The 26120-nt window shown below is 46.5% G+C and overlaps 1 protein-coding gene across 1 annotated transcript; it reads left to right on the forward strand.

Annotated features, from left to right (window-relative positions):
* Positions 1-7734: 7734 nt before the first annotated feature.
* LOC140718995 (neuronal pentraxin receptor-like) lies at positions 7735-25299 on the forward strand. Its single transcript, XM_073033304.1, has 3 exons — positions 7735-8652; positions 19583-19816; positions 25237-25299. Exons 1-3 carry the CDS (start codon positions 8050-8052, stop codon positions 25297-25299), a joined length of 900 nt encoding a protein of 299 aa, XP_072889405.1. The 5' UTR covers positions 7735-8049.
* Positions 25300-26120: the final 821 nt, after the last annotated feature.

A 26120-nucleotide genomic window follows, 5' to 3' on the forward strand; every position in this document is an offset into this window, starting at 1 on the left:
AATTGGCCTCCTGGGAAATTACAGGACGGCTGGACTGATGGGGTCAGTGCTGGAAGACGTGGGCAAAAAAGGGCACTTCAAGCGATGTAAGTAATTGCTTCTAGTTCGGCAACCCTCTGGCGTGTTAGGAACAGCAGATGGAAAACACCCCACCATGAATCACACAGTATATTACTCTGTCTTCATCATCGCTGGCTCACGACTGCCTTCTCGAGACAATTATTAAAGGGCATCGCAGTATGCCCTGCAAGTAATGAGTACAGTCACAGCTAATGAATCAGAACTGTTCTCTCACACACACTCACACAGCATTATGCAGCCCATCTGGAGAAAGCAAGAAGCACTCAGCACAAGGATTAATCAAGGGGAGGGCCAATTTTCTTCCTTGCATTAGTCATTGGGGCGGGTGGCTCCTCTCCCAGCCCCTGCAATGGCAACCTCTCTACTATACACTTGGTGCCCGCTTTACTAAGTAAATTGTAATGGCCAGTGTCCGCAGAAATCTTGCGCTCTACGACGTTTTGGCCGGTGACAACAACATGTGCGCACTGAATAATTTCGACAGGGAAAGCAGTGTAAGAAAGCCAGTTCTAAAATCTGCCGACAACTCATTCGCGAACTCCACCTTGTCAACACCGTCTGCACCGGAAACCGTAAAAGGAAATGTGATCGTGAAGTACACTTAGCATGCCAACGAGGTAGAGGCTGACAACCTTCTGTGCGCAGTTTTAATTTCTTTGTGTGTCAGTAGCAAAGGGTGTCTGCGGACACACCTTTTAGAGGGAACACTGCTAGGTACACCTGTACACCTGTTCGTTAATGCAAATACTAATCAGCCAATCACGTGGCAGCAACTCAATGCATAAAAGCTTGCAGATGTGGTCGAGAGGTTTAGTTGTTGTTCAGACCAAACATCAGGATGGGGAAGAAATGTGATCTAAGTGACTTTGACTGTGGAATGATTGTTGGTGCCAGATGGGGTGGTTTGAGTATCTCAGAAACCGCTGGTATCCTGGGATTTTCATGCACAAGAGTCTCTGGAGTTTATCGAGAACGGTGTAAAAAAACAAAAAAAAAAATCCAGTGAATGGCAGTTCTGGGGGGTGAAAACGCCTTGTTAATGAGAGAGGTCAGAGGAGAATGGCCAGACTGGTTCAAGGTGACAGGAAGGTGACAGTAACTCAAATAACCACACATTACAACAGTGTTGTGCAGAAGAGCATCTCTGAACGCACATTTTGAACCTTGAAGTGGATGGGTTACAACAGCAGAAGGCCATGGACATAAATTCAGTGGCCACTTTATTAGGTACAGGGGATAGCTAATAGTATGGCCAGTGTGTGTATATCCCAGTGGTAAAATTCCAAGATTCGGGCACCTCACTGCACAGATATCTCACTCATTAGTCTGGAATGGGAACTTGGGGGTGGGGGGGGGATTGTCCAGAGTGAAATAGTCTGCTCAGCCATAGATAGGGGTCTGAAGCCTAGCCAGGGCTGGGTTTGGGGTCTGCTATGTGCTGGGGCGTGCGTCTGCAGGTGGGATTGGGCTCAGAGTGCCTGGGGTCAGGAATGTGGGTGAATATACTACATCCTGATGTTGGGAGCTGGTGTATTTGTATTTTTCTTTCTGCCTCCCTTTAAGTTCATCAGAAGATTTATTGAACTATTGCGGGACATGGGGGGTGAGGTGGAGATACTCTCTACCAAAGGAGGTGTGAGGTTCTCCTTCCCTCCACTAACCTGCAGGTCACCCTTGGGCAAGGTGTAGCACCTGCTTAGCCCCCCACACCCCCCACCCACCCCACCGATCAGGGTCACGTGAAGCCATGGGAGCAGGTGGTGGATGGTGGTAGGAGCAGCTGGTCCATATCACAAATCCTGGTTATGCGACCACTGACACCAGGCAGACAGTCTCTGAAGAGTGTTGATAATGGCTGGGGTCACCCGTCTTGTAAAGTCACTGCCCAGAAGAAGGGAATGGCAAACCACTTCTGTAGAAAAATTTGCCAAGAGCAATCGTAGTCATGGAAAGACCATGATCACCCATGTCATATGACATGGCACATAATGATGATGTCATTCGACATGGCCCATGATGATGATGTCATTTGACACGGCACATGAATGACCAAACAGTGTGGAACATGTAAGACTAACTGAAATTAAAGTATGTTAGTATATTAATAGGAGTAACATCTAACAGTCTGGAAAATCTGTCTGCCTCAACATCACAAAGCCAATTAATTATCAGAGCTTTACTGTAGAAAGTAAATAGTCATACTGACAAACAATGTCAATATGGTCCACCCAATTATTTTCCTCTGTACCACTGACTGTTGATGTGCAGGTAAATGCAGCGGTCAGTTTGTGCATAGTCAACCTCCACAGGCTATGGAAGAAAGGACACCTGCATATCTATAGCCCTTGCCATGAGCACAAGTTTGGAAGTTCAACCTGTCTGGGGAATGTCAGGGCAACTTTGCACACTTCTCTCACAAACAGCAAAGCGACAGTGTCACTCAGGTTGGAGGAACAACACCTTGTATTCCGTCTGGGTAGCCTCCAACCTGATGGCATGAACATTGACTTCTCTAACTTCCGTTAATGCCCCTCCTCCCCTTCTTACCCCATCCCTGATTTAGTTATTTCCTCCCCTCCTTTTTCTCTCTGTCCCTCTCACTATCACTCTTTGCCTGTTCTCCATCTCCCTCTGGTGCTCCCCTCCCCCTTTCTTTCTCCCTAGCCCTCCTGTCCCATGATACTTTCCCTTCTCCACCTGTGTAGCCCTTTTGCCAATCACCTTTCCAGCTCTTAGCTTCGCCCCACCCCCTCCTGTCTCCTCCTATCATTTCGGATCCCCCCTTCCCCCTCCTACTTTCAAATCTCTTACTATCTTTTCTTTCAGTTAGTCCTGGTGAAGGGTCTCGTCCCGAAACGCCGACAGTGCTTCTCCCTATAGATGCTGCCTGGCCTGCTGTGTTCCACCAGCATTTTGTGAGTGTCACTTCATCAGCTTTAATGATGTGGGTAGAGGGGAACGCTGGCCAGGGCATCTACAGAAGTCCATGTAAGATCCCTTGGGAAACTGATGGGCTACGATAACCACATTTACTCTGCTAGTACTTTCTGACAGACACATCGCTAGTAACCTGTTTGTAGATTTCCCCAAATGATCCATCCTTACTGTACTGTAGGAGACACAGTCCTTCACTGCTTGTGCAGTTAAACGTGTGATAGAAATACAATTCAACTTAATGGATTTGCGTGGCTGCCCGGCTTTATTGGACAAGATTGCAGGGCTGTCAAATACTATATTGTTAGAAGAACCTGAGATGTTTCTCCTGGCACTGTAGTTTGTCACTGATTTTCAATGGCTTCATGATGGTAATTATAAAATTCGCCAGCATCAAAAGCTAAGGGGAAGCCTCTCTAGTGTTTGGGAGGAGCACCAAATGCTAATTTTCCCCACACGCACCTTGGTCCTTGTGTTTCCCAGAACGAGTTGTCACGGAGTTGTTGACCCCAAGTAGAGGTGTGGTTAGCAAGTGTTGACAACCTATTCAACCACAGGTAGGTCTATACTTGTCCTTCAGCAAATACTCTCACGAAAGACCCAGAAGCACTCACACACACTTGCAGGTACTGAAGTGTACACACATACAACATACGCTTGCTCATTAATACCAATATCTAATCAGCCAATCATGTAGCAGCAACTCGATGCAAAAAAAAACATGCAGACGTGGTCAAGAGTTTCAGTTGCAATCTAAGTGACTTTGACCCTGTAATGAATGTTGGTGCCAGATGGGGTGGTTTGAGGGTTTCAGAAACCTGCTAATCTCCTGCGATTTTCATACACAACAGTCCCTTGAGTTTACAGAGAATGGTGCAAAAGACACAGCCAGTGAGCAGAAGTTCTGTGGGCAAAAATGCGTTGCTAATGAGAGAGGTCAGAGGAGAATGGCCAGACAGTTTTCAAGTTGACAAGAAGGCAACAGTAACTCAAAAACAATGCGATACAACAGTGGTGTGCAGAAGAGTAGCTCTGAATGCACGAAACATCGAAGCTTGAAGCAGATGGGCTCCAGTAACAGAGGGCCACGAACGTACTCTGAGTAACCATCTTAATAGGTACCTCCTGCACCAGCAGAAAAAGTAATTATCTACAGTCTCCCATCACTGCAGGGCTCATATGTGTCCAGGACAAAGAAGTGGGCAGGAAAAATCATTGCGAATATTACCTACCAAGCAAACTGCATTTTCAAAAGCTCCTTTCTGGAAAACACAAACGACGAGGAAATCTGCAGATGCTGGAAATTCAAACAACAACACACACAGAATGCTGGTGGAACACAGCAGGCCAGGCAGCATCTATAGGGAGAAGTGCTGTCGACATTTCGGGCCGAGACCCTTTGTCAGGACTAACCGAAAGGAAAGATAGTAAGAGATTTGAAAGTAGTGGGGGGGGGGGGGGGATATGTGAAATGATAGGAGAAGACCGGAGGGGGTGGGGTGAAGCTAAGAGCTGGAAAGGTGATTGGTGAAAGTGATACCGAGCTGGAGAAGGGAAAAGATCATGGGACAGGAGGCCTCGGGAGAAAGAAAGGTGGGGGTGGGGGAAGCACCAGAGGGAGATGGAGAACAGGCAAACAACTAGATATGTCAGGGATGGGGTAAGAAGGGGAGGAGGGGCATTAACGGAAGATAGAGAAGTCAATGTTCATGCCATCAGATTGGAGGCTACCCAGCCGGTATATAAGGTGTTGTTCCTCCAACCTGAGTTCCAATGGGATCTCACCACCAAGCACATCTTTCCCTCCCCCCCTCTTTCTGCTTTCTGCAGGGATCGCTCCCTATGCGACTCCCTTGTCCACTCGTCCCCCCCATCCCTTCCCACCAATCTCCCTCCTGGCACTTATACTTGTAAACGGAACAAGTGCTACACCTGCCCTTGCACTTCCTCCCTCACCACCATTTAGGGCCCCAGACAGTCCTTCCAGGTGAAGTGACACTTCACCTGTGAGTCGGCTGGTGTGGTGCTGGCGTCTGGTGCTCCCGATGTGGCCTTTTATATATTGGTGAGACCCGACACAGACTGGGAGACCGTTTCGCTGAACACCTACGCTCGGTCTGCCAGAGAAAGCAGGATCTCCCAGTGGCCACACATTTTAATTCCACATCCCATTCCCATTCTGATATGTCTATCCATGGCCTCCTCTACTGTCAAAATGAATCCAAACTCAGGTTGGAGGAACAACACCTTATATACCGGCTGGGTAGCCTCCAACCTGATGGCATGAACATTGACTTTTCTAACTTCTGTTAATGCCCCTCCTCCCCTTCTTACCCCATCCCTGACATATCTAGTTGTTTGCCTGTTCTCCATCTCCCTCTGGTGCTTCCCCCACCCCCACCTTTCTTTCTCCCGAGGCCTCCCGTCCCATGATCCTTTCCCTTCTCCAGCTCTGTATCACTTTCGCCAATCACCTTTCCAGCTTTTAGCTTCATCCCACCTCCTCCGGTCTTCTCCTATCATTTTGCATTTCCCCTCCCCCCACTACTTCCAAATCTCTTACTATCTTTCCTTTCGGTTAGTCCTGATGAAGGGTTTTGGCCCGAAACGTCGACAGTGCTTCTCCTTATAGATGCTGCCTGGCCTGCTGTGTTCCACCAGCATTTCGTGTGTGTGTTGTTTTCTGGAAAGCACTATAGGTCTATTAAAACAAACACTTCATGCCATCTTAAAAGTTTCTACCCCCTATGCAGTTAATCTAATTGACCATTCTATTTACCCCCCACCCCCTGTCTGTTACCTCAATCACTGCACTGTAAACACTTCAAACCACTTTTTATAATGCTGTTTACATTGTAAATACATGCTGGTATTTATGTATTTATGGATATTTTATTCATATCTGTGCTTCTAACTTTATTTTAGTAATTCTTTATTCTGTATAATTGTTGAAAGTTGTTGCTTTCTGTTGCACATCACACCAACACACCACAGCAAGTTCCTAATATATGCAAATATATACGGCAAATAAAGTTGATCCTTGATCCATACACTTCCCTCTCACTCTCTGCTCTGCTATCAGATTCCTTTTTCTCCAGCCCTTTGCATTTCCCACCTATCACCTCCCAGCTTCACACATCGTCCCCCTCCCTCACCCATCTTGCTTCGCCTTTCACCTTCTAGCCTGTCCTCCTTCCTTTGCTTATTTGGGCACCCCCCCCCTTTCTTTCCAGTCCTGATGAAAGGTCTCGGCCCAACATGTCGACTGTTTATTCTTTTCCATAGATGCTACGGAGGTCCTTCAGCGTTTTGTGTGCGTTGCTCCGGATTTCCAGCATCCGCAGGATCTCTTGTGTCCATAATCATGCACATTATTCACACTCATGCTTAGGTGGCAAACTCATTCACAGGCTTTGCAGGTAAGCATGTTAATCCATTCATTGCACTGATCACTCAACACACACACACACACACACACACACACACACACACACACACACACACACACACACACACACACACACACACACACACACACACACACACACACACACACACACACACACACACACACACATACTCTCTAGTGCTTATACAGACACACACTACGTAGAGCAACACTTTCCCACACTCGTCCCAGAAAGTAACAGGCAAACTATAACACCCCACCTGAATGCAGGTTTCCTCAGCCATGGATCTCCACATTCTGATTGGAAGATTTGTCCACCAATGAGGGAAAGGAGCTGAACAGCCTTCTTGAAGCCCCCTGTATTTTCTGCTTAAAAGAATCCCTAGAAACCTCTTCACTGCATTGTCTTCCATCATGGGTATTCTGCTTTTTTATTTAATTCCTCCCAATGGTAGTTGGCTTTGCTTGGGTTATGGATTTTGAGTGCCATCCATCGCCCTATTCACCTCAGATGGGGAACTGAACCGAGTTTTACCACAACCTCTTGTCTATTCCCGATCAAAAACTCCATGCTACAAGTATTGGGCTTTGGAAATAGAGCAGAAAACGGCAGTGACACTCATCAAGCCAGGCAGCTCCTGTGGAGAGAGAATGAGGCCAAACGTTTCCAGTCAATGACCTTTGGTCTGTGCTGAAACACTAATCTAGAGTCACTCTTCTTGTTCCTGCCTGCCTTGCTGATGTTTTCCAGCCTTCTCTATTTCTCTTTGCTACATGAGCCTTTTCTAAAAGAAAATTGAATCCCACAGCAAAACGCTTCCATCGTAAATATTAAATCTGTAATGAATGGAATGATGTGCGGGGAGTTTATGTTCCTTTTTAGAAATAAAATAACACACTGTATGTTGTTACAAAATATCCCTGAGGTGGTGTATTGTGGAAATTCAAATAATTATTTTGAAATAAATAGTACACAGTCCTGTTCGTGATTTCCCAGCAGACAGAAGTCGCGGACCTTTTGGGTTTTTTTTCCAGTAAACAACAGAAACCTGGAGGTTATCATTCATAGAATTATAGAGTTTTCAGCACGGTGTCAGATTTATTATGCATGACTACTGCCAGCAGGGTGTTTATGCTCCTGACGAGCTTCCCACCACGTACAAACAAGCTGGATGAACCCAGCAGGTCGGGCAGCTTCCCACCACTCCTCGTCTTCCTAACCAGCCTTTCAGCCGCAGGCCGTTTCCCTCCAATTCCTCCTGGAGACTCTTTTCATTGCAAATTTCACTTTGAAACACGTTGCCGAAATGCTACACACTCGCGCATTTTTTTTCTCCAGACGATTGGACCCGAGATGTGTTGCCCCTTTAAGGATTATTGTTCACCGAGAAGAATTCCCTTTTAAGAATGTGGGTCGCTCCTCTGGGAATCAATGACGTCTTCGAGGGGCTGTGATTGACAGATGGTTGTAAGGGATTGCCACTGCACTTGCAATCCGGCAGAATCCCACCTCGGTCTCCGAAACTGCGGATTTCTGTTTTTCATTTTAACTTGATTCTTTCTCGGGTTGTTGTTGCAAAAACTCCGTCACCCTGAAGTATCTAACCATCCTGCTAGGGGCAGGGATGCTTGCATTTCTAGGTGCAGTGATCTGCATCATCGCAAGCATCGCCCCGGGATCTCCGGGATCTGTCCCTGGTGCTGAAAATGAAGCCGGAGCATTGCTTGCAACCCAGAGCGGCGCTGGAGCTGCCCGCGGTGCTGATACGGGTCGAGCCGGTGTTCCCGCACCTACCCCAAGCCAAGGCACTGCCATCGATCCTGGCGCTGGCAAAGCTTCCGTGAGCTCTGGGCTCGGATATGGCTCGGATTCACTCATGGGCACTGCCAGTCGCTTCCTCTGTCTGCCTTTGGCTCAGGATTGCCCTTCCCCGTCGATCCGGGAGGATCTGCTGCTGCTGAGGAGTACGGCCGACCATCTCCGCCAGATGGTCACCCAGCAGGAGAAGCAGATCGCCAGCGACCAGCAGACCATCAGGGAACTGACCAGCAAGCTCAGCCAATGCGAGAATGGCCAGGAACTGAGCTTCTTTCAAAACAATCCCGAGGAATACGCATGGGACCTTGGGCGAAACAGTTTGGAAGACGGGACTGAGGAATCTGACTGGACAGTGTTAGATCTGGAGCAGACTATCCACTCCCTGAAGGACAGCATTGAAAATCTGGAGGTGAGTGGTGTTACCGTGTAGACACACGCACACACTCACACGGACACACACACACACACACACACACACACACACACACACGCTCAAACATGCTCTCTCTTCTTTATACACACATAAACACTCTCACCACGTACCATGTCTCACACGTAAACGCACACTCTCACGTTCTCACACACTAACACATAGATACTCTCACATACACAGTAAGCACAGGGCAATACGCGCGCAGGCAGACAGACACACAGACGCGCGAGTGAGTGCAGCAACAGTTTATATTCGGAAAGGCTTGCAGTGCACAGTTGTACACGCTGCAGTCTCAACAGATGCCGGTGCATTGCAAAACAACCAGAATGAGAAGCCCACAGTCCTATGTTCTAGATTATTCGCGCGCCGTCCCTTTCTTCCAGGCTGCGTGCAGTTCATCGGGGACCTGTTGAACCTGTTGGAGCCGGGGCTGTTTCGCGGTGCGCTCGGGTTCTTACAGCGTTAATGGATGTTATTAAGCTAAATAAATGACGATCGCTAGCACTCGCACAGTAACGGGGCAGAAGCGACAGCGTCCCCTGCAATCTATCACTCAAGGGTTTGGTCTCACTCTGCTTCTGTTTGTCTCCTGGTCTCCTGCCCCATTCTCAACCCCTGACGTTTGACAGCAGATTACAAATAGACTCGAAAGACCGCTACCGCCGCCCTCCCGTCGCAGTTCAATTTAATTAACAAGCTGCGGCTAGAGATCGTGGGGTAGAATGTTGGGAAATTGATCGGTCAGTAGTCCTGAAGGCATCTGTCACAATGACCCTGGATTAGGGAACGGGAATCATCCAGTGTTACAGTCTCTAGCATTCGGCCCATCTTCCTGTGTAAGCTCTGTAAAGAATTAGACCCAGCTCTCCAACTCGTTTACATACTCACCCCCAGGTTCAAATGATTACCTGCTCGATACGTAGGTAATCACACACCACTCGTTTTTTAAATTAATCAATGCATCGATTTATTTATCTGCATTGATTTATCTGTCTATTAATTGATTTAAAATTATTTACCTGTTTGGTTATTTGTGTATTTGTTTATTTAAATATATTTATCTGTCTACCTTTCTGTTTATGTATTTATTATTTATTTATGTATCTCGCTATCTACCAATCAATTAATCAATCCATCTATCTATATATTTTTATTTACACGGTTTGACTTTTGTACACTGGCGGTTTGTCAGTCTTTGTGTGCATTTTTTTCCTTTGACTCTGTTATATTTCTCTGTTTTCTGCCAAAAAAAAATGAATATTAGGTACTATATGGTGACATGCGTACTTCGGTAATTAATTTACTTTGAACTTTGAAGAGATTCTGCAGATGCTGGAAATCCTGAGCAACACACACACAAAATGCTGGAGGAACTCAGCAGCTCAGGCAGCATACGTGGAGGGGAATTAGCAGTCGGTGTTTTGGGCTGAGACCCTTCATTGGGGACCTGTTGAGTTCCTCCAGCATTTTGTGAGTATTGCTCTTGATATATAGGTAAAAGGACAATGGGTAAATACTAGAGGACAGATGGCTGGAAAGAACAATCCCTTAAATATTGGAACGATCCCCCGACAATCACAGGGAGCAGAACCTCCGTAAGCTAATCAGCACTCAGGTCTGAACGCCTTGCTTTGATCGCTGCATTCAGAACAAAAGGGAGATCCTTTTTCAGGGATCTTTCTTGAAGATCCTTTTTCAAGAAGGAAATATGTTCTAAAGGTCAAAACCACTGGCAGCTTCTCTTTCTCAATCTGTCTCCATCTCTGGGGACAAACTGACAACTGACATCTTTTATAAACCCACCGATTCCCAGGGTTATCTTGACTATACCTCTTCCCAGCATACCTACTGCAAAAATGCTACTCCTATTTCTCATTTCCTTTGCCTCCACCGCATCTGCCCCCAGAATGCTGCCTTCCTTTCCAGGACATCAGAGATGTCTTCCTTCTTCAAGAATGAGGGTTCTCTTCCTCCTCTATTGATGCTGTTCTTGCCCTCTTCTTATCTTCGTCTCCATTTCCCAAACATCTGTGCCCATCCATATTCCTGTACATTAACAGGGATAGTGTTCCTCTTGTCCACCCCATAGCCTCCATATCCAACACACCATCCTCTGCAACATTTGCCATCTCCAAAAGGATCCTACCACTAAACATATTTTTACCTCTCCCCCCCCCCACCTGCTTTGCACAGCGATTACTCCCTCTGTAATTCCCTTGTCCATTCGACCCTCCCCGCTAACCTCCTTGCCGGCACTTACCCCTGTAAGCGGCCCAAGTGCTACACCTGCCCATTCACCTCCTCCCTCACCTCCATTCAGGACCCCAAACAGTGCTTCCAGGTGAGGGAACACTTCATCTGTGAATCTGCTGGGGTCACCTAATGTGCCTGGTGCCCCCCGAGGTGGCCTCCTCTACATTGGTAAGACCTGTCGTAAATTGGGGGACCACTTCATCGAGCAACTCCACGCCATCCATCAAATACAGAACTTCCCGATGGCCAAACATTTTAATACCGATTCCCTTTCCCATTCTGACGTGTTGGCCCATGGCCTTCTCTTGTGCCAAGCTGAGACCACCCTCAGGGTGGAGGAGCAACACCTTATATTCCATCTGGGGAAGATCCTACCTGATGGCATAAATATTAATTTCTCCTTCAGGTAATTTTTTTTAATCTCCCCTCTTCTTCTATTCCCCACTCTGGCCTTTTACCTCTCCTCGCCTACCTATCACTGGGTCCCCTTCTCCTTCCCTTTCTCCTATGGTCCACTCTCCTCCCCAGTCAGATTCTTTCTTCTCCAGCCCTTTACCTTTCCCTCCCATTTGGCTTCACCGATCACCTTCCAGCTAACAGCACACAAAAATGCTGGAGGAACTCAGCAGGTTAGGCAGCATCTATGGAAAAGAGTGAGCAGTCAATGTTTCGGGTTGAGACCCTTCACCAGGACTGAGAAGGAAGTCGGAAGATGCTTGAATAAAAAGGGGGAGGGGAAAGATACTAGCTGGAAGGTGATAGGTGAAACCAGGTGGGTGGGAAAGGTCAAGGGCTGGAGAAGAAGGAATCTGATAGGAGAGGAGAGTGGACCATAGGAGAAAGGGAAGGAGGAGGAGCCCTGAGGGAGGTAATAGGCAGGTGAGATGCAGTGAAAGTTCAGACTGAGGACTAGAGGAAGGGGGGGGGGAATTTATTTACTGGAAGGAGAAATCAGTATTCATGCCATCAGGTTGGAGGCTACCCAGACAGAATATAAGGTTTAACTTGACACAAGAGGAGGTCATGGATTGACATGTCAGAACAGGAATGGGAGTTGGAATTAAAATGTTTGGCCAATGGGAAGCCCCACTTGTGGTGGATAGTGCGGAGTTGCTCGACAAAGCAACCCTCCAATTTATGGCGGTTCTCACCAACGTAGAGGGGGCCGCATCAGGAGCACTGGACACGATAGACAACCCCAGCAGATTCACAGGTTAAGTGTTGCCTGATCTTCCATCCTTGGTATGATTTCACCCATTGTAGTATTTGTGCTCTTGATTATTGTGGGCTTCAGATCCTCTGGGCTCCTTGATGCCATGCTCCTGATATCACATCTGGAGTTCATGATTGGATGGAGGGTTTTATGAAGTGAAGCAGCGAGGTTACGCTGCAGTTCAATAAAACCCTGATTAGAATATCGTGCTCAGTTGTGGTCACCTCATTATAGGAAGGATGTGAAAGCTATCGAGAGGGTGTAGAGGAGATTCACCAGGTCGCTGCCCCAATTGAGTAGCATGTCTTATGAGGATAGGTTGAGAGAGCTTCAGCTTTTCCCGTTGGAGTGAAGGAGGATGACAGATGACTCAATAGAAATGTAGAAGATGATAAAGGCATAGGTTAAGTGGACAGCCATTGATCCTCTTTTTCCTGATCTCTTAGCTTTGTCTATGGCATGTTTAATTTTCTGGTTACTTTGTCAATACCCTGTGTGTTGTAGCCTCATTGGGTAGGGACTCCATTGTTAGGTAGGGCCTGGCTTTACTCACTGCAAGTTCTTCAACACTCTTTATTGAACCAGGGTTGGAATCTTGGCCTGATTGTATTGATAGTATCATGGATATATGGGGGTGGAACAGTTGGCATAATGCTTTGCAGTGCCAGCGACTGTGATTGAGTTAAATTGCCGCCACTGTCTGTAAAGAGTTCATCTGTTCTCCCCGTGACTACATGGTTTCTCCTGGGCTCTCTGGTTTCCACATTCCAAAGACGTACGGGTTAGGGTTAGTAAGTTGTGGGCGTGCCACGTTGGCATTGGCAGAATGCTGATGCTTGTGGGCTGCCCCCAGCACGTCATCAGACTATCTCAGTCGTTAACACACGTAATGCATTTCATGGTAAGTTTTGATGTTTCAAAGTATATGTGACAAATAAAGCTAGTCTTTAGCCTTACTAATAGATGTCTCGAGCTATGTGTATTGTGGGACTGCAGAAGCTAGACAGTGCCTCGTTGATGCCCAGTTTTGAGCTGCTGAATTAATCACAACTCAGTGTGATAGTGGAACTACATAACGTGGAGACTGTCCTCAGTTTGAATAGGGAATGTACACCATTAAGACTGTATGGGGTGACTTTAGCTAATACAGATGTCTTTGTAGCTGGTAGACTGGTGAATGTCCATCCATTGCCTCCTCTATTGCTGAAATAAGGGCAAATTTAAGTTAGAGGGGCAACACCTTATACTCTGTCTGGGTAGCTCCAACCTGATAGCATGAATGTTAATTTCTCTAGTTTCTGGTCATTTCTCCTCCCTCCCTCCTTCTCTCCTTCTTCATTCCCTATTCTGTTTACCCTCTCACCCTTTCTCTTCTCCTCACCTGCCTAATACCTCTCTCTGGTGCCCCTCCTTCTTCCCTTTCTCCTGTTATCAACTGGCCTCTCCTCTTAGATTCCTTCTTATTCACCTCTTTACTTCCTCCACCTATATCCCTCCCAACTTCTTATTTCACGTCCCACCTTCCCCCTCACCTTATTTTTCTGGCTTCAGCTCCCTTTCTTTTCAGTCGCGATGAACTGCCCCAGCCTGAAACACCTACTGTTTACTCCCCTTTGTAGGTGCAGCCTGAGCTGCAGGGTTCCTCCAGCATCGTGTGTGTGTGTTGCTCAAGACTTCAGGCATCTGCAGAATTTCTTGTGTTTATGAGACTGATGAAGATGATGTCAGCTGTGTTTATTCCTTGCAATGAATCTCGTATTTCTGCTGAAAACTCACCATGACAGCCACATTGTTTAAGACTTTGGCAAATGGTCCATGGTATGGAAACCGCACTACTTTTGGTGATGGGTATCAGTCTCTGGGTCGAGTGTGTGCAACAGCTTTGTTTGTGTGTAATTTTTCATTGACTTCATTGTGTTTCATTGTATTTACTGTGAATGCCTACAAGAAAATAAATCGCAGGGTAGTATATGGTACGTAGCTTAATAATGGGGTGGCAGTTTTTAAATATGTCTCTAATATGTCTCTACCAAAGGAGGTGTAAGGCACTCCTTCCCTCCATTAGCCTGCAGGTCGCCCTTGGGCAAGGGGGTACACCTGCTTAGCCCCCCCACCCCCCCAACTCGATCAGGGCCACATGAAGCCATGGGGGAAGGTGGTGGATGGTTGTATGAGCAGCCGGTGCAGATCACAAGTCCTGGTTATGTGACCACTGACACCAGGCAGACAATCTATGAAGAGTGTTGATAATGGCTGGGGTCACCCGTCTTGTAAAGACACTGCCCAGAAGAAGGCAATGGCAAACCACTTCTGTAGAAAAATTTGTCAAGAACAATCACGGTCATGGAAAGACCATGATCACCCACATCATACGACTCAGTATATAATGAACAAATTTTGATAATAAAATTACTCTGAACTTTGAACAGGTAGGATAATGATTCCTCAGCTCAGGGAGGATGGTAAATGGTGACCTTGTGGGAGACTTCCTACTTCTGATCCGTTGGGTCAGAACTCAATTTCCCTCGGGATCAATAAAGTACGTCTGTCTGTCTGGGTCTGGAGACAACATTAGGAGTCCTAGGCCATTCCTTTCAATTGTTTGCCAACAAGGGTCTCTGCTGGGTCTCTCCTATTGGTAGGATACATTAAAGAGTTCTGAGACTCTGACAGGGCTACGACTGACACTAGTCTGTGAGAGTGTTTGGAGAACAAACCCCAGCGGTTTGTGAGGAGAACTTTGAGAGATAGAGCCAGCTGGAGAGAGTTTCCAGTGCCTGAGTCCGTGCTGATGTCAATGTAAAATGGCCTACATACTCTTTCTGTGGCTTTAATAAAATGGTTGATCTTCAGACTAGCTTGCTAGGTCATATCAGGAGGTAGTTAAGAGTCGATCGCATTCATTTGGGTATGGAGTCACGTGTACTCAGTGGCCATTTTATTAGGTTCTACCTGCACACCTGCTCTTTAATGCAGATATCAAATCAGCCAAGCATATAACAGCAACTTAAAGCATGAACGCATGCAGACATGACCAATTCTTCCCCATTCTGATGTTTGGTCTGAACAACAACATAGTCAGTGGTAAAAGAATCGGGGGGGGGTGCTAATGGGAATGCAAGGGAGAATAGGTTACAGATCTGCAGGGACGTAAGGGGGGAAATATTATCGGTAGGATTACCCTTTTGCGAGCCAGTATGGACTCAATGGGCTGAATAGGCTTATTTTAGTAAGCAAGTTTAGTATAAATAATGCACCCAATGTCATGGAGGGATTTTAGATCACATCCCCAAATCTTTGGGAAGCTCAGGACCGCAAGGTTCTGGTATTTCAACACACACACACACAATACTGGAGGAATTCAGCAGGTCAGGCAGCACCTATGGAGGATGCACCTTTTCAACCTGCTGGGGTTGCAGTTGTTCACATTCGCACAAGGAGTGGTTTCTGAGTGGGGAGAAAGGTCAAGTTAGAGAACTTTGGAAGGGGGAGGAATCCAGAACCCTCAACTGCAAAGAGCCAAAGGAATGGACACCATAGTTAGAAGCACGGCCAGACTTGACGGGCTTAATGGCCTGATTCTGTTCCTTCGTTTACGGTCTTAAAGCCTACGTGAAAGGTGAGGCTGGAAGACGTGATTATGAGGGTGATAAGTAATTTATTGTTTCAAGACACAAGATTATTTATCACCCATGGACCAAAACATACAGTAAACTGCGTCATTTGCTTCAACAGCAGACACATCCGAATGTGACAGGGTAGCTCGCAAGTGTTGCCGCACATACCGGCCCCAATATTACTCCATCTGTGTACTTGACTCTTAGCCCGAAGGAATGTGGTTGACTCCATTGTTTGCCAAGGTGGATCCGTTTGAACAAAGGGCAGTGCAAAGCCACTGGAAGCGACAGGCATGATGACCTGAGGGCTTTAGTACCTGAGCTGTAGCAAAGACAGATAACGAACTGAAAGCACCGTTGAGGAATACACTGGTAAAATTTACGATGGTGTCAGAGTGTAATATTTAAATCAAGGTATGTTAACAAGATAGTAATTTGCTGAATTTGTAGCACACAGAAACATTTCTCTTAAGCTTTGAAATTGCATAAAATTCAGACCTCACCGTGGACACAGCTGAACTGAATTGAAATATGCCTATTGATTTTGTGTCTTATATCCTGTGTTTTTGCTCTTTTTTGTTGTCCTTTGTGTGTTGGATGTTTGATGTTTTTCTTTGGGCGGGTTGGCTCCACTGTTCTTTGTTTTGTGACTGTCCGTGGCGAAGATGAATTTCAGTGTACTGCATACACACTTTGGTAATAAGTGTACTTTGAATCTTTGAACCTTTGGGTTAAATGTGCCTGTGGAACTTTGTTGATTTACAATGGCCACTGACATTTTCTGATCCTGTATTCAGTGCACTGGCCAGAAAACTACTGTTGGGTTTCAACCACTCTAAAACAATTCCCAGCCGATGATATGTTGTTATCAGAATAATATACGACCTACACTCAGTGACCACTTTATTAGGTGCAGGAGTGGGACTCGGTGTGGTCTTCTGCTGCTGTGGCCCATCCACGTCAAGGTTGGATGTGTTGTGCATTCAGAGATCTTCTGTACACCACTGTTGTAACACATGGTTATTTGAGTTACTGTTGCCTTCCTGGTATCTTGAACCACTCTTGTCAATCTCCTCTGACCTCTCTCATTAAAGAAAGCGTTTTCACCCACAGAACTGTCATTCACTGGATGTTTTTTTTGTTTTTTGCACCGTTCTCTGTAAACTGTAGAGACTGCAGTGCATGGAAATCCCAGGAGATCAGCAGTTTCTGAGATACTCAGACCACCCCATCTGGCACCAACAATCATTCCACAGTCAAAGTCACTTAGATCACATTTCTTCCCCACTCTGATGTTTGGCCTGAACAACAACTGAACCTCTTGATCGTGTCTGCATGCTTTAATGCATTGAGTTGCTGCCACCTGATTGGCTGATTAAGATATTTATATTAATGAGATGGTGTACAGGTGTACCCAATGAAGCAGCCACTGAGTGTGAAACCTCCGAAGCAGCAACGAGCTAGCCAAGACCAGTGCCCAGTGCCATGACAGCTTTCCTGTTAACCCTGTTCCAGCTGTTATAAAAGATCCCATAATATCTATCTCAGACTTTATAACATGATATATTTTTACCCTCATCCAAACAGACAAGGGAGTCTTTTGCTAGACTGGCATTTTATATCTTTGCCTAACTTGCCTTGGGCTGATGGGGCTGAGTCGCCATCTTGAACTGTCACCGACATAGAGCTAACATACAACATAGAAATCTACAGCACATTACAGGCCCTTCGGCCCACAATGCTGTGCTGACCATGTAACCCACTCTAGAAACTGCCTAGAATTTCCCTACCACATAGCCCTCTGTTTTTCTAAACTCCATGTACCTATCCAAAGTCTCTGAAAAGACTCCTCTACCATAGTCGCTGGCAGTGTATTCCATGACCCACCACTCTCTGTGTGAAAAACTTACATCTGACATCCCCCTTGTACCTACTTCCAAGCACCTTAAAACTTCGTCCCCTCATGTTAGCCATTTCAGCCCTGAGAAAAAGCCTCTGGCTATCCACACTATCAATGCCTCTCCTCTTCTTATTCACCTCTGTCAGGTCACCTCTCTTCCTCCATCGCTCCAAGGAGAAAAGTCCAAGTTCACTCAACCTATTATCATAAGGCATGCTTTCTAATCCAGACAACACTGCGGGTCGAAGGGCTTGTATATTGCTGCAGATTTCTATAGTCCCATTTAAAATTCTCCCCACACCCCCATCATCTCCGCCAGATTATGCTGTTCAGCTACACACTAGGGGCAAATCACAGCAGCCAATTAAGACGCCAACCTGCACGTCTGTGGGACGTGGCAGGAAACTGAAGTGCCTGGGGTAATCCCACCCAGTCACAGGGAGAACATGCAGACTCCACACAGACAGCAATGGAGGTCAGGATTGAACCAGATGCTCTTGCTGGCCCCCCATCCCTTCTGCTGTAGGGGAGGAAGCTTTTGCTGATAATACTAGACAACAATTTTCTTTCAAAAGTGTTGCTTCCTCAGAAATGTTTTATATTTATGATGGACTACTTGAAGCCAAACACAAATATAATTTCAGACTACTTGTATCACATATGGATTTGGAGAAACAAGAAATTAACTTTTATTGAATATAATGTGTTTAATTGCATAATGGTGCCGATGCTTTGCAGTAGTTCAACTCAGCTAAAAATGTTTTGTTGATGATCTTCTTTTGTACTCGGTGTCTGAGGCTTCTCGCTTAAGTGTCTGACAATAATCAGCCAGTATTGATGGATTCCAGTTGTCCTGAAACCGTTTCTCCATGACCGCAATGTCCCGGTGAAACCTTTCACCGTGCTCGTCACTGACAGCGCCAGGATTTGCGGGGAAGAATTCTAAATGGAAGTACAGAAAGTGACATGTTGCACTTCATGATTTTGTATGCTTGAAGCATGTCAACCAGCTGCACGTAATCCGGTGCTCTGTAGTTGCCAAGAAACTTTTCAAAAACATCTTTGAATGCCTTCCATGCGATTTTCTTCAGTCCTATTAGAAATTCTTTGAATTGCCCATCATTGATGACCTGTTTGACTTGTGGACCAACAAAAAATGCCTTCCTTAATCTTGGCATCAATTATTCTGATTTGAAATAACAAATATAGATGATTTCAGAAAAATTGTGCATGGTAAGAAAAATTCCTGGCGATTTTCATGATCAGCAGCCCAAAATCCATAGGATACACCCAAAAATGGTAAGGAAGAGAAATCTTTGCTGTTCACTGTTCTCAAAGTACCGATATGTTACCATGTGCTACTCTGAGATTCATTTTCTTGCAGGCATTCACAGTAGAACAAAGAATTACAGTATAATCAGTGAAAAACCAAATTCCACCCCCCACCTATTTTCTTACAGCCTGTTTCCCCACACGTCTCCCACCATCTACCCACACTAGAGGTGTTTTACCCTGACCAATTTATCCACCAACCCGCATGCACTTGGGATGTGGGGAGAAACCAGTGCTACCTCATGGGCGATTCCAAACTAAACTTGAATCAATGAAGGATGCTCGGCAGTGATGGCAGGGTTTGAATGCTTACAAAATGAAACCAAGCGACGTAGGTGACAACAGGGCTTCGCTTCCAAATGACGCCAGTGCCTTCTATGCTCGTTTTGACCATCAAAACGTGGAGGAGCCATCATGAGCAACCGCAGTCTCCGGTGACCCTGTAATTTCACGATCTGAGGCCAAGGTGAGAGGGTGGGTGAGCCCACAGAAAGCATCCGGCCCAGGTGGGGTTCCTGGCCAAGTACTTAAGATCTGTGCTGATGACCGGGTGGAGTCTTCACTGATATCTTTAACCTCTTGCTTCGGCAGTCTGACGTATCCTCCTGCTTCAAGCAGCGGCCAGTTATACCGGTGTCTGCCAAGAACATGGCAATTTGCCTCAACGCCTATCGTCCAGAAGCACTAACATCCGCTGTGATGAAGTGTTTTGAGAGGTTGGTGATGGAAGCACATCAACTCGTGGCTGAGAAGCGACTTAGGTCCAGCACAGCAGACGCCATCTCATTGGCTCTTCACTCACCACTGTCGTTGACCGGATCAAAGGTGGTGACAAAATCAGCATTTAGGAGGGAGATCGAAAATCTGGCAGAGTGGTGCCACAACCACAACCTCTCACTCAATGTCAGCAGAACCAAACTGTTGATTATTGACCAGAAACCAGAGGTCCATGAGCCGGTCCTCATCGAGGGATCAAAGGCGGAGAGGGTCAGCAACTTTAGGTTCCTAAGTGTTGTGATTTCAGAGGATTTGTCCAGTGCCCAGCTCGCGAGTGCAATTACAAAAAATGCACAGCAGCACCTCTACTTCCTTATGAGTTTGCAGATATTAGGCTTAACATCTAATACTTCAAAAAACTTCTATGGATGTGTGGAGGAGAGTATTTTGACTGGCTGCATATTAGCCTGGTATGGAAATACCAATGCCCTTGAATGGAAAATCCTACAAAAAATTGGTGGATACGGCCGTCCATCACGGGTTTAACCCACGCCTCCATTCAGCACATCTACACGGAGCGCTGTTGCGGGAAAGCAGCGTCCATCATCAGGGGCCCCCACCACCCAGGCACTCTTGTCTCACTGCTGCCATCAGGAAGAAGGTACAGGAGCCTCAGGACTTACACAAGAGGTTCAGGAGCAGTTATTACCCCTCAAATGTCAGAGTCTTGACCCACTAGGGATAACTTTATTAAACTTCACTTGCCCCATCACTGACCTGTTCCCACAATGGACTCACTTTCAATGACTCCTCGTCACATGTTCTCGGTATTTATCACTTATTTATTTATTTTTGTAATTCCACAATTTATTGTCTTTTTCACACTGGTTCTTTGCAGGGCAGTCTTACGTTGAGTATGCCCGCAAGAAAATTAATCTCTGGGTAGTATATGGTGACATATATGCACTTTGATAATACATTTACTTTGAACTTTGATTACCATTGGAAATTAATCAGCACAGATTCCAAAGATGCCTGAGGTGTTTGTGTACAAACACGTTTATGTGCTGGTGTACATACAGTATATATGGGTATATTACTGTATGGTAGTCTTAGGCACATATATCTGACTAGTGTGCCTAAGACTTTTCACAGTACTGTATTTGTCAACATGGAGAGAGGAGTGAGTTTGTAAATCTGGCGGGAGTAAAGGAGGTTGGGAGTGGTGAGGGTGGAGTGCTGTGGGAGGGGCAGGTGGCAGAGAAGGAGTGCCAGGGGCAGGGGTTGGCACAGGTGCAGACACACCCAGCCCTGAGGCACCTGGCCAGGTCATTTGATTCCAAACAATCGTTTTATTGATCATTACAGAATGTTTCTCTGGTGCTTCCCACTCCTTCCCCTCTCCTTTCCCCTTTTCCCAACCATGAATCCCCTCTCCCTGCCCCCTTCCCACTCTCAGTCCACAATAGAGACCCGTTTCAGAATGAGGTTGAGATGAATTTTTTTGGTGTGTGTACAGTGAAATACATAAAATTACTCCAGTACTGTGCAAAAGCCTTAGGCACCCTAGCTATATATATGTATATATACATTTATACATTATATATATGTATATATACACATATACATTTAAACAGGACTACTGAAGTGTAAGATCACAGGGTGCATAGTTAGGGCAGATTCATGCAGACCTTTCCCCACGGTTTGGGAAACCAGAAACTAGAAGACTTAGCTTTAGGAGATTTAACGGGAACTGAGGGTGGTAGGTATACGGGTTGAGCTGCCATCGGAAGTGGTTGAGGCAAGTAACTTATGACATTTAAAGGGTATAACAGATAGGAAAGGTTTAGAGGGCTGTGCACCAAATCTGGGTTAATTGGACCTGCTCAGTTGATAATCCTGGTCATTTGAGCCGAGGGACCAGTTTCACTGCTGTATGACTCTATAAATTTAAACTGATGCAATGGAAAAGGCCTATTAGTCCATTGGTAGCACTCAGCATCCCGTCTTTCTCATTCTCCCCTCCTTATCATTGTCATCATTACAGAAACAGAAAACCTACAGCACAACACAGGCCCTTCAGCCTACAAGGTTGTGCTGAACATGTCCCCACCTTAGAAATTACTAGGCTTACCTATAGCCCTCTATTTTTCTAAGCTCCATGTACCTATCTAAAAGTCTCTTAAAAGACCCTATCGTATCCTCCTCCACCACCATCACCAGCAGCCCATTCCACGCCCTCACCACTCTCTGAGTAAAAAACTTACCCCTGACATCTCCTCTGTACCTACTCCCCAGCACCTTAAATCTGTGTCCTCTTGTGGCAGCCATTTCAGCCCTGGGAAGAAGCCTCTGACTATCCATACGATCGATGCCTCTCATCGTCTTATACACCTCTATCAGGTCACCTCTCATCCTCCGTCGCTCCAAGGAGAAAAGGCCGAGTTTGGGCCACGTCATATGCTGTAGGCAATCATGGTCTCATGAGCATGAGTGTTTTTGGCAAATTTTTCTACCCGTATGGTTTGCCATCGCCTTCTTCCGGGCAGTGTCTTTACAAGACGGGCGACCCCAGCCATTATCAATACTCTTCAGAGATTATCTGCCTGGTGTCAGTGGTCGCGTAACCAGGACTTGTGATCTGCACCGGCTGCTCATACGGCCATCCACCTGCTCCCTTAGCTTCACGTGACCCTGATCGGGGGGGGGGGGGTGGGTGCTAAGCAGGTGCTACACCCTGCCTAAGGTTGACCTGCAGGCTAGCAGAGGGACAGAGGGCTTTACACTCCTTTGGTAGGGACATATCTCCACCCCGACGCCCAAATTGTCCTGTATCCCTGCAAATTACTCTCTCTTGCCTGCCCATTGGCTCTCCTTTGACCCATTGGCCACGTTCAAATACTGAGTGGCTATTCACAGTGACCAGTTAACCCAGCGGCGTATCTTTGGGAGGCGTGAATAAACCGGAACATCCACGCGGTCAAATGAGAACAGGCAAACTCCACACAGACAGCACCTCCGCTTCCGTCTGGATCAGAGTCCGAGAAACTGTGAGTCAAACAGCTCCATTGCTGTGCCTCCCTACCATCACGGCCTCGTAGACAGACATATAGGTGTGTGCGATATGCTTATATAATTGTCTACGACTGAACGCGTCCGCCTTTGTGTGTACATATGTTTGAGTGTTTGTGTGTATGTACATATACGAGTGGGTGTGTGGTGTGTATGCCTTTAGGTGTATGTGTGTTATATGTGTGAGTGTGTGTATGTGTATCTGTATGTGTGTGAGTGTGTGTGTGCACATGTGTGTGCACATGTGTGAATGGGTGCGAGCCGAGTGGACTGTCCGTCCAGGCCATATTGAGTTTCCTGCGGCAGCTGTACGCCAGGGGAGGGTGCATGTTCCATTATACCCCTGACTTGTGCCTCATCAGTGGGGGAAATGCTTTGGTGACTCGGGACACGAGTCCCTCACTGCAGAATGGACAGAATCACTGACATCCACAGGGTGGATGTGGGTTGGGTTATCGAAGCTCAGAGCCCAACACCAACGGTGTTCAGGATTGTAGCACCGGGTTGAAAGTGGAGATGATCTCTACAGGCGATTTTAAATCTTTATTTGGCGTCCTGTCATGTATTGCTTAAGAGAGGCTTGAACTTTAAAGAGGGAACTCACTCCTGAAATCAAATGTACAACGTGGGACACAGTACAGCAAGCTCAGTGCAGGCCCTTTGGCCCAGGATGTTCTGCTGACCTTTAACCTACTCTAGGATCAATCTAACCCTTCCCTCACCAACAAGAGAAAATCTGGCAGATGCTGGGAATCCAAAGCAACACACACAAAGTGCTGGAGGAACTCAGTAGGCCAGGCAGGATCTACGGACAAAGTACAGTCAACGTTTCGGGGCGAAACCCTTTGGCAGGACCCTTCCCTTCCCCATTTTTCTATCATCCAGCTACCTATCTAACAGTCTCGTAAATGTCCCTAATGCATCTTCCTCTACCATCACCACTCCACACACCTCTGTGTAAAAACCATATCTCTGTCATCCTCCCTATAATTTCCTCAAATCACCTTAAAATTATGCTCTTTCATATTAGTCATTTGCACCCTGGGAGAAAAAAAATATTTGTCTGCCCACTTGATCTGTATGTATTAATATTTTATACACCTCTATCAAGTCACCTCTCATCCTCCTTCACTTCAGAGAGAAAAGTTTCAGCTCGCTCAGCCTATTATCCTAAGACATGCTCTTTAATCCAGGTAGAATCCTGGTAAATCGCCACTGCACCCTCTCTAAAGCTTCTGAACCCTTCCTATAATGAGGTGAACAGAACTGAATGCAATATTTCAAGTGTGGTCTAACCAGTGTTTTATAGAGTTATAACATTACTTTGTGGCTCTTGATCTCAGCCCCCATCCTCTAATGAAGCCAAACACACCATGTGCCTTATCAGCAACCCTTTCAACCTGCACGACAACTTTGGGGGATCTGTGGGCGTGGACCTCAGTAACTGAGTGTGCACTCAGTGGCCATTTTATTAGGTACAGGAAGGAACCCCCAGTGTGGTCGTCTGCTGTCGTAGCCCATCCACTTCAGCGTTCAGTGTGTTGTGCATTCAGAGATGCTCTTCTGCACGCCACTGCTGTAACGTGAGGCTATTTGAGTTACTGTCGGTTTCCCGTCAGCTTGAACCGGTCTGGCCATTCTCCTGTGACCTCTCTCATCAACGAGGCGTTTTCACCCCCAGAACTGCCGCTCACTGGGTGTTTTTTTTGTTTTTCTCACCAGTCTCTGTAAACTCTAGATATTGTTGTGTGTGAAAATCTCAAAAGGTCAGCAGTTTCTGAAATACTCAAACCACCCCGTCTGGCACCAACAATCATTCCACCCTATCTGGCACCAGAATTTTTTTTTTTAAAAAAAATTTGTTTTTCATGTTATTCTCTGTAACTCTAGAGGCTGTTGTGCATGAAAATTCCAGTTGATCAACAGTTTCCACAGTCAAGGTCACTTAGATCACATTTCTTCCCCATCCTGATGTTGGGTCTGAACAGCAACTGAGCCTCTTGACCGTGTCTGCGTGCTTTTATGCATTGAGTTGCTGCCACGTGATTGGCTGATTAGACACTTACATTAGCGAGCAGGTGTAGCTAATAAGGTGGTCTCTGACTGTCTAAGCGGCACAGCAGAAGCAGCAGAAGGCGGTTGTTGGTCAGCCGGAGATGGGCATTCACAATGCAGACCCACAACAAGCTCGTTCAGCAAAGCAGGCAGCGGAGAGCGTGCGGTTTAATGGAATTAGTCTGCTCAGAGGGCCACTGGGATCTGCTGTTCGTTTGGCCTTTCAACCCACTCTGGGTGTCTAATGGTGATTGGAATTTCTAACAGAAAGGGATCGCAGCCGAAAGTGCACCGTCAGCCACTGGTCTGTCAGTGTTAATCACGGCTCCGTGAATCATACGGCGCAGGAGTGGGCGACCACATCCTGTTAATCACTTTAATCTGCGTTCATTCTGTTTAAGCCTTCCGTGAGCGATAGCGACCAGTCCATAGACCTGAGCAAACGAGCTTGTTCTGCCTGCTAACACACACAGAACACTGGAGAAACTCGGCAGGTCAGGCAGCATCAACGGAAAGGAATAAAGAGTCAACATTTTGGACTGAGACCCCTCACTAGGGCTGGAGTGGAAGGGGGGGATGAAGCCAGAATAAGAAGGTGGGGAGGGGGTGTGTGGGGAAGGTGGGAATGATAGGTGAAGCCAGGTGAGGGGGAAGGTAGGTGGCTTGGGGAGGGAGGATGAAGTGAGAAGCTGGGAGGTGACAGGTGGAAAGGGTAAAGAGCTGAAGAAGAAGGAATTGGATCAAAGAGGAAAGTGGACCATGGGAGAAAGGGAAGGGGGAGGGGCATGAAAGAGAAGTGGAAGGAAGGTGAGGAGAAGAGGAGGGATAAGAGGGAAGCCAGAAAGGGGAATGGGAAAAGAGTGAAAGGGGAGGGGGAGGAATTACTGGAAGTTGGAGAAATGCCAAAAGGTTGCAGCAATGCAGATGGAATATGAATTGTTTCTTCTCCAACAAGAGTGGCCCCATCCCAAGTCCAGTGACTCTCCACTGGTAGCATGGGCAAAGATATTTACCATGATCAATTTGGATTAATCATAGCCTGTTCAGTGAAAAGTCCTGCCAGCATTGTCACTTTCAGGTACAACCCCCACCCAACTTCTGACTATCTCCTTGGACCAATCCCACAGAACATCTGTGATGCCTCCACAATCAAAAATAGACTCGGTGGCCACTTTATTAAATACACCCACCCGTTAATGCAAATATCTAATCAGCCAATCGCGTGGCAGCAACTCAATGCATAAAAGCTTACAGACACGGTCACGAGGTTCAGCTGTTGTTCAGA

This window comes from Hemitrygon akajei, chromosome 31, assembly GCF_048418815.1.
Source record: "Hemitrygon akajei chromosome 31, sHemAka1.3, whole genome shotgun sequence".
NCBI classification, from domain to species: Eukaryota; Metazoa; Chordata; class Chondrichthyes; order Myliobatiformes; family Dasyatidae; genus Hemitrygon; species Hemitrygon akajei.